Raw genomic sequence first — 10,218 nt, forward strand, 5'->3', positions numbered from 1 at the left:
CATAATTTTCCCACAAAGCTGTGCTGAACATGTCCTTACCGGCAAAATTACCTACGGTTACCCATAGCCCTCTATTTTTCTAAGCTCCATGCACCTATCCAGGAGTCTCTTAAAAGACCCTATCATATTCGCCTCCACCACCGTCGGTGGCAGCCCATTCCATGCAGTCACCACTCTCTGAGTGAAAACTTACCCCAACATCTCATCTGTACCTACGTCTAAGCACCTTAAAACTGTGCCCTCTCATGTGAGCCATTTCAACCCTGGGAAAAAGCCTCTGACTATCCACACGATCAATGCCTCTCATCATCTTATACACCTCTGTCAGGTCACCTCTCATCCTCTGTTGCTCCAAGGAGAAAAGGCCAAGTTCACTCAACCTATTCTCATAAGGCATGCTCCCCAATCCAGGCAACATCCTTGTAAATCTCCTCTGCACCCTTTCTATAGTTTCCACATCCTTCCTGTAGTGAAGTGACCAGTACTCCAAGTGGGGTCTGACCAGGGTCCTATATAGCTGTAACATTACCTCTCAGCTCTTGAACTCAATCCCATGGTTGATGAAGGCCAATACACCGTACGCCTTCTTAACCACACAGTCAACCTGCGCAGCACCTTTGAGTGTCCTATGGACTCGGACCCCAAGATCCCTCTGAGCTTCCAGACTGCAAAGAGTCTTCCCATTAATACTATATTCTTCCATCATATTTGACCTACCAAAATGAACCACCTCACACTTATCTGTGCCACTTCTCAGCCCAGTTTTGCATCCCATTGATGTCCCGCTATAACCTCTGACAGCCCTCCACACTATCCACAACACCCCCATTCTTTGTGTCATCAGCAAATTTACTAACCCATCACTCCACTTCCTCATCTAGGTCATTTATAAAAATCTCAAAGAGTAGGGGTCCCAGGACAGATCCCTGAGGCACACCACTGGTCACCAACCTCCAAGCAGAACCTGTCTATAGCCACTCTTTGCCTTCTGTGTTCAAGCCAGATCTGGATCCACAAAGCAAGATCACCTTGGATCCAATTGCTCCTTACTTTCTCAATAAGCCTTGTACGGGGTACCTTATCAAATGCCTTGCTGAAATCCATATACTGCTCTTCCTTCACCAATGTGTTTAGTCACATCCTCAAAAATTCAATCAGGCTCATAAGACATGACTTGCCTGTGACAAAGCTATGCTGACTATTCCTAATCATATTATGTCTCTCCAGATGTTCATAAGTCCTGCCTCTCAGGATCTTCTTCATCAACCCACCAACCACTGAAGTAAGACTCACTAGCCCATAATTTCCTGGGCTTTCTCTACTCCCTTTCTTGAATAAGGAAGCAACATGTGCAACCCTCCAATCCTCCAGAACCTCTTCCGTCCCCATTGATGATGCAAAAATCATCACCAGAGGCTCAGCAATCTCCTCCCTCGCCTCCCACAGTAGCCTGGGGTAATCTCGTCCAGTCCCAGTGACCTAACCAACTTGATACTTTCCAAAAGCTCCAGCACATCCTCTTTCTTAATGTCTATATTCTCAAGCTTTTCAGTCCACTGTAAGTCATCCCTATAATCGTCAAGGTCCTTTTCCATAGTGAATACTGAAGCAACATACTCATTAAGTACCTTCACTACCTCCTCCAGTTCCAAACACACTTTTCCACCATCACACTTGATTGGTCCTATCCTCTCATGTCTTATCTTCTTGCTCTTCACATACTTGTAGAATGTCTTGGGGTTTCCCTTAATCCTACTTGACAAGGCCTTCTCAAGGCCCCTTATGTCTCTCCTAATTTCATTCTTAAGCTCCTTCCTGCTAGCCTTATAATCTTCAAGATCTCTATCATTAATTTGAGGAAATTACCAGTAGGCTAGACAAGGGAGATGCAATGGATGTTGTATATTTGGATTTTCAGAAGGCCTTTGACAAGGTGCCACACATGAGGCTACTTAACAAGATAAGAGCCCATGGAATTATGGGAAAGTTACATATGTGGATAGAGCATTGGCTGATTGGCAGGAAACCGAGAGTGGGAATAAAGAGATCCTATTCTGGTTGGCTGCCGGTTACCAGTGGTGTTCCACAGGGGTCCGTGTTGGGGCCGCTTCTTTTTACATTGTGCATCAACAATTTGGATTATGGAATAGATGGCTTTGTGGCTAAGTTTGCTGACAATACGAAGATAGGTGGAAAGGCCAGTAGTGCTGAGGAAACAGAGATTCTGCAGAGAGACTTGGATAGATTGGAAGAATGGGCAAAGAAGTAGCAAATGAAATACAATGTTGGAAAGTGTATGGTTATGCACTTTGGCAGAAGAAATAAACGGACAGACCATTATTTAAATGGAGAAAGAATTCAAAGTTCTGAGATGCAACGGGACTCGTGAGTCCTCATACAGGATACCCTTAAGGTTAACCTCCAGGTTGAGTCGGTAGTGAAGAAGGTGAATGCAATGTTGGCATTCATTTCTAGAGGAATAGAGTATAGAAGCAGGGATGTGATGTTGAGGCTCTATAAGGCGCTGGTGAGACCTCACTTGGAGCACTGTGGGCAGTTTTGGTCTCCCTATTTAAGAAAGGATGTGCTGACGTTGGAGAGGGTACAGAGAAGATTCACTAGAATGATTCTGGGAATGAGAGGGTTAACATATGAGGAATGTTTGTCCGCTCTTGGACTGTATTCCTTGGAGTTTAGAAGAATGAGGGGAGACCTCATAGAAACATTTCGAATGTTGAAAGGCATGGACAGAGTGGATGTGGCAAAGTTGTTTCCCATGATGGGGGAGTCTATTATGAGAGGGCATGACTTAAGGATTGAAGGGCGCCCATTCAGAACAGAAATGCGAAGAAATTTTTTTAGTCAGAGGGTGGTGAATCCAATTAAACGTTTTCCTAACTTGTTTGTTCCTATGCCTCTCCAGTGTTATGGTAAAGGAGATAGAGTTGTGATCACTATCTCCAAAATGCTCCCCACTGAGAGACTTGAAACCTGACCAGGTTCATTTTTCAATACCAGATCAAGTACGGCCTCTCCTCTTGTAGGCTTATCTAAATATTGTGTCAGGAAATCTTCCTGAACACACCTAACAAACTCTACCCTATCTAAACTCCTTGCTCTAGGGAGATGCCAATCATTATTGGGGAAATTAAAATCCCCTATCACGACAACCCTGTTATTACTGCACCGTTCCAGAATCTGTCTCCCTCTCTGCTCCTCGATGTCCCTGCTACTATTGGGTGGTCGATAAAAATCACCCAGTAAAGTTATTGACCACCTTCCTGTTTCTAGCTTCCACCCACAGAGACTCAGTAGACAATCCTTTCATTACTTCCACCTTTTCTGCAGCCGTGAGAATATCTATGGTCACGTCCTCTCCTCTTTTGCCTCCCTCCCTGTCCTTTCTGAAACTTCTGAAGCCTACACCCTAAGTAGCCATTCCTGCCCCTGAGCCATCCAAGTCTCTGTAATGGCCACAACATCATCACTCAAAGTACTGGTCCACGCTCTAAGCTCATCCACTTTGTTCATGTTATATATTCATTAATATATAACACAAAGAACAGAAGATCCAGAACTGATCCCTGCACAACACCACTGTTCATGGGCCTCCAATCTGACATACAAGCTTACACTACAAGATTCTGATTCCTTCCACCAAATCAATCTGGTATCCTATTGGATAGCTCATGCAATCTCACCTTTCAGAGCAGCTTACCATGTGGGACCTTGTTATAATCCTTGCTAAAGTCCACGTGGACAAGCTCTACTACTCTGCCCTCATCAATCCTCTTGGTCACCTCTTAAAAAAAAAACTCAGTTAAGCTTGTAAAGCATGATTTCCCACACATAGTGCCAAGCTAACTATCCCTAATCAGTTTTTGCTTTTCCAAACGCCGATAGATCCTGTCTCTCAGAATCCTGCCACATAATTAGTCAGTAAATCCTGACTTAAGAACTAGAATTCTCAAACAATGAAAATGGCATTAAATATACAATAACAATTAATCTCTTCTGAGGATTGCAATCTTGTATATATTTTAGTGTTGTCTGTAATAAGTTGTGGCTTAAAGTGTGTTGGATCTAATATAGAAACATAGAAACATAGAAAATAGGTGCAGGAGTAGGCCATTCGGCCCTTCGAGCCTGCACCGCCATTTATTATGATCATGGCTGATCATCCAACTCAGAACCCAGCCTTCCCTCCATACCCCCTGACCCCTGTAGCCACAAGGGCCATATCTAACTTCCTTTTAAACATAGCTAATGAACTGGCCTCAACAGTTTGCTGTGGCAGAGAATTCCACAGATTCACCACTCTCTGTGTGAAGAAGTTTTTCCTAATCTCGGTCCTAAAAGGCTTCCCCTCTATCCTCAAACTGTGACCCCTCGTTCTGGACCTCCCCAACATCGGGAACAATCTTCCCGCATCTAGCCTGTCCAATCCCTTTAGGATCTTATACGTTTCAATCAGATCCCCCCTCAATCTTCTAAATTCCAACGAGTACAAGCCCAGTTCATCCAGTCTTTCTTCATATGAAAGACCTGCCATCCCAGGAATCAATCTGGTGAACCTTCTTTGTACTCCCTCTATGGCAAAGATGTCTTTCCTCAGATTAGGGGACCAAAACTGCACACAATACTCCAGGTGTGGTCTCACCAAGGCCTTGTACAACTGCAGTAGTACCTCCCTGCTCTTGTACTCGAATCCTCTCGCTATAAATGCCAGCATACCGTTCGCCTTTTTCACCGCCTGCTGTACCTGCATGCCCACTTTCAATGACTGGTGTATAATGACACCCAGGTCTCGTTGCACCTCCCCTTTTCCTAATCGGCCACCATTCAGATAATAATCTGTTTTCCTATTTTTGCCACCAAAGTGGATAACTTCACATTTATCCACATTAAATTGCATCTGCCATGAGTTTGCCCACTCACCCAACCTATCCAAGTCACCCTGCATCCTCTTAGCATCCTCCTCACTGCTGACACTGCCACCCAGCTTCGTGTCATCCGCAAACTTGGAGATGCTGCATTTAATTCCCTCATCCAAGTCATTAATATATATTGTAAACAACTGGGGTCCCAGCACTGAGCCTTGCGGTACCCCACTAGTCACTGCCTGCCATTCTGAAAAGGTCCCGTTTATTCCCACTCTTTGCTTCCTGTCTGCTAACCAATTCTCCACCCACACCAATACCTTACCCCCAATACCGTGTGCTTTAAGTTTGCACACTAATCTCCTGTGTGGGACCTTGTCAAAAGCCTTTTGAAAATCCAAATATACCACAGCCACTGGTTCTCCCCTATCCACTCTACTAGTTACATCCTCAAAAAATTCTATGAGATTCGTCAGACATGATTTTCCTTTCACAAATCCATGCTGACTTTGTCCGATCATTTCACCGCTTTCCAAATGTGCTGTTATCACATCCTTGATAACTGACTCCAGCAGTTTCCCCACCACCGACGTTAGGCTAACCGGCCTATAATTCCCCGGTTTCTCTCTCCCTCCTTTTTTAAAAAGTGGGGTTACATTAGCCACCCTCCAATCCTCAGGAACTAGTCCAGAATCTAACGAGTTTTGAAAAATTATCACTAATGCATCCACTATTTCTTGGGCTACTTCCTTAAGCACTCTGGGATGCAGACCATCTGGCCCTGGGGATTTATCTGCCTTCAATCCCTTCAATTTACCTAACACCACTTCCCTACTAACATGTATTTCGCTCAGTTCCTCCATCTCACTGGACCCTCTGTCCCTTACTATTTCTGGAAGATTATTTATGTCCTCCTTAGTGAAGACAGAACCAAAGTAATTATTCAATTGGTCTGCCATGTCCTTGCTCCCCATAATCAATTCACCTGTTTCTGTTTGCAGGGGACCTACATTTGTCTTTATCAGTCTTTTCCTTTTTACATATCTATAAAAGCTGTCATATTTCACTTACGTTTGTGAATTAAATTTCTTAATGTATCAGTCAGCTAAACTGCACGTCAGGCACAATTTTTAGATGTATTGTAACCAGAGTAACATAATTCCACAGAGCAACTAACTCCTCCGTCAATGATTATTTATGTTCATATGATGTATTTGTGTAGCTCTGAGGAAAGTGTTATGACATTAACAGCAGCTTGTATTTTTGTACCACATTTAACATTGCATGAACTTCCCAGATTCTTCACAAAAATATTCCCAAACAAACTTGGCCACAGTAATACTTTGGGAGTTAAGAACAAACAGACCAAAGATAGTGTGATTAGACATCAGCATGATTGAGAGACCAGAAGGAGAAAATTGCAGATATCTTGAAGAGTTAAAGTCTGGAGAAGATTACAAATGATCATGTATACATTTGAAAACAAAGATGCAAGTTTATTAATTTAAAGTTGTTAAATGAGGAGCCATTATATATCAGTAGTAAAGAGTACAAGGGATCTAGGACACATTAGTTCACAGGCAGCAGAATATTGAATAACTCAGTTTTAGATTGGTTGAAGTGCCTGGGACTGTCTAATTTACAAGAGCATATAAAGATGAATGTTTCAGTTTTGTCATACTGAAACAAATGTGTATTTGGGCATATTATTAAGGTTAAATCTAGACCTCGTTATTAAGTTCAATAAGTAGAAACAAATTGCAATTGTATCCTCAACTTCCTAACCGGAAGACCACAATCTGTGTGGATTGGTGATGACATCTCCTCTTCGCTGACGATCAATACTGGTGCACCTCAGGGGTGTGTGCTTAGCCCACTGCTCTACTCTCTCTATACCCATAACTGTGTGGCTAGGCATAGCTCAAATACCAACTATAAATTCATTGATGATCCAACCATTGTTGCTAGAATCTCAGGTGGTGATGAGAGGGTGTAGAGGAGCAAAAATGCAAATTAGTGGAGTGGTGTCACAGCAACAACCTGGCACTCAACGTCAGTAAGACGAAAGACCTGATTGTGGATTTCAGGAAGGGTAAGACGAAGGAGCACATACCAATCCTCATAGAGGGATCAGAAGTGGAGAGAGTGAGCAGTTTCAAGTTCCTGGCTGTCAAGATCTCTGAGGACCTAACCTAGTCCCAACATATGGATGCAGTTATAAAGAAGGCATGACAGCGACTATACTTCATTACAAGTTTGAAGAGATTTGGTATGTCAACAAATACACTCAAAAACTCTGTAGATGTACCGTGGAGAGCATTCCAACCTCACTGTCTTCTATATTATGTATTGTATTGAACAGCTGCCGCTAGGTTAACAAATTTCATGACACGTGCTAGTGATAATAAACCTGATTCTGATTCTGATTCAAATGTTGAACTAAAACAAAACATTCTTGAAGAAAGAAAACAAAGGACCTGAAGTCAGTAATATTCTTGAATGATAGAAATGATATTTCTATCTGCATTTGAAGCTAAATAGGACTGATCAGTATTACAGAGAGTGCAATCCATTGCATATCAGGTTGATCAAAAAATACTGGGCTCAGATATTAGTTAAACACTCTTCAACTCCTGAGAGGGTGAAAATTATTAAATAGAATTGCATTTAAAATTAACTATTTATTCCTCAATGACCATGTTTATTTATCGGAAACTCTTAAAAGATAACATTCTTCCAATCTACATGTGCAAATAGAGTCTCATCTTTGCTAATTTACAATGTTATATATTTCTTAATTTCTTTTCAGAAAATTGTTTGCAAAAGATAAAGCCAAGAAAACTGAAGTCCAACAACCTCCCAATACAGGACTGTTGTTCCTAGTTCCACAAAGACCAGATACTCCCAAATTTTACCGTATCATGCTAGCTGCAATGAAGGGGAAAGGATTAGACCTTCTAAGTAAATTTAGGGAAACTGAAACCCAGGTAATAAACCTACATTTATAATTTTTTTTTTGTTTTGAAGTATGGCAGCTGGAAAGTCAAAGTACAAAAACATTGAAAAATTATGAATAGTCTTGATTCTGAATGTTAAACCAAAACCTTGACTATCCCTTTCGCTCTACAGATGCTGCTTGAATGCAACATAGCAACAGTGGCCAAATATAAGCATGTAAAAGATATTTTAAAGATTTTACCAGCACTGAGGAAAAATTAATAAGTTAAGAGCAAGTAAAATGGTAAAAAAGTATAACTGTGGAGATTACCACAATAACAAAGAAAATGTATCAAGATGAATAATGATGATGGTGAAATCTCAATGCCATTGTGCTTGTCGTTAAAGGCACATAACCAAACGATGCTGGATGCAACACCTGTTGGAACCAAAAATATAAAGCAATTTGCTCCCGCTGATAACGAGAGATTGGAAGGCAATGAATGTTCAAAAACTGAAGAAAAGGCCAGAACATGTGGTATGTATATCTTGCTGCTGAGTAATCAGGATAGATGTGTAACATAAACCTGTCATTATATCATTCATTTACATCATCAACCAAAGCAAACATACAGATGTATAATCTCTATTTAATAATATCTAGTATCCAAGTAGTAACTGTACTCTCTACTCAAAATGTGACACTTTTCCTGTCTATAGAACAAGGAGACTCCAGTCATCCTCAAGCCAAACCTGAAGAACATCATTCACCAAAGCACCAATCAACATCCCATTCACGTGAGGTTGTCAGAAGCATGGATATGCAGAGTGCTGAAGATTTTAATACCAACAAGGATAACTAAGAATAGGGAAGTCACTGAGTACTGTTGAGTTGATGAGAAAGTGTCTGATAAGGAGTCAACGGTAAAAAACAAGCCATAATCCTTCATGTTCATTTGGGCCATTTATGACACCTCTCTCCTCTTTCTGGATCGTTCTGTCTCTATCTCAGTAGACAACTGTACACCAACATTTACGGCTCCATCTGCCTATCATCCCCTCCTCACCGGAATCCAATTATTGCTTGCCAGCTTCTGCCGCACCACTCCCATGTACCTCTTTATACTGGCTGACACTCCTTTGTACTCTCAATTCTGATGCAGGCCCTCAAACTGTCAGCCATTTTTTACTTCCGCAGACATTCCTGACCTGCTGAATTCTTCAGACAGCTTGTTTATTTTTGTTCCAGATCCCAGGACCTGAAGGGGCTTGTGTCTCCTTAACCCATTCCCTGTTTAATTATGATAAAGATCTTATTTGATCTATTTTTGAACTGATTTAGTATAATAACAGGCCTGCAATAAAGAGCCAGTTGCATCCTTTGACAAGATGGACGAATTAATATATTGACAGAGTAAAATATCCATATTTTTTAGTGGTTGCTGCAAGACTATTTGTCATTAATCACATTACAGTATTTTGGCTCTGAGAAAGGAAAGCAAAATTACCCCGGACATAACCATTAAATCCAGCTATCACTGACCTAGTCACTCACATCTCACCTGGATCCACTACTGTTCTTGTTCCATCTCTTCTCTTCACCCCATTTACCAGCTATCTGCCCTCTATCAGTCCAGCACAGATGAAGGGTCTCGGCCTGAAATATCAATGATTCATTTCTCTCCTTGGATGCTGTCTGACCCAGTGCCTTTGTGTTTTTCTCCAGATTTCCACTGTATGCAGTCTTCTTGTCTGCACGTAACTGTGGGTGTCCATCTCAATATCAGAGAGGTTAAACCTATAAGAATAAGAGTAGCAGGGGTTTACCATGCAGTGCACCACCCTATCTTCACTGCCCAAGTCTGCTCTATCATTGTTGATCCTCTGTCACTTTCCTATTCAACTTTCTTTCTTTTTCAGTGTCTAAAAGCCCATTGGCTTCCATGACTGTATATTCAGAGTCCTCTGACCTAGATGTTGAGGTAGAAACTTATCTGATAACATATGGGAAATGTCTACAATGCAGGGCAGCACAGTGGAACAACTAGTACGTCTGCTACGTGACAGTGCAAGAGACTCAGGTTCAACCCTGACCTTAGCTGGTGTCTCCTTGGAATCTGTATGTTCCCCTGTGTCTATACGGGTTTTCTCCAAGTTCTGTAGATACCTCCAACACCCCAAAGGTGCGAGAGATGGTGGATTAATTGGCCGATGTAAATTGCCTCTAGTATGCAGGTAATTGATATAATCTGGGGATAGCTAATGAGAATGTGGGGAGAATGGAAAAAAATTGATTAATGTGGGATTACTGTAAATGGGATTAGGTGATTGATAGTCAGTATGAACTCATGGGGTCAAAGGAGCAATTTCCAATCTTTGACTCTGTATGGCTCTATGAATG

At 41.7% G+C, this 10,218-nt stretch overlaps 1 protein-coding gene across 1 annotated transcript in view; it reads left to right on the forward strand.

Annotated features, from left to right (window-relative positions):
* The window catches only part of LOC134348340 (cyclic nucleotide-gated cation channel beta-3-like), a 163,520-nt gene extending 154,340 nt beyond the window's left edge, over nt 1-9,180 (forward strand). The window contains exons 18-20 of the mRNA XM_063051588.1: nt 7,690-7,867; nt 8,226-8,355; nt 8,538-9,180. Of these exons, the coding sequence (XP_062907658.1) occupies nt 7,690-7,867; nt 8,226-8,355; nt 8,538-8,680 (451 nt within the window). The 3' untranslated portion in view covers nt 8,681-9,180. The remainder of the gene's footprint in view (nt 1-7,689; nt 7,868-8,225; nt 8,356-8,537) is intronic.
* Nucleotides 9,181-10,218: the final 1,038 nt, after the last annotated feature.

This window comes from Mobula hypostoma, chromosome 1, assembly GCF_963921235.1.
Source record: "Mobula hypostoma chromosome 1, sMobHyp1.1, whole genome shotgun sequence".
In the NCBI taxonomy this organism is placed as follows: domain Eukaryota; kingdom Metazoa; phylum Chordata; class Chondrichthyes; order Myliobatiformes; family Myliobatidae; genus Mobula; species Mobula hypostoma.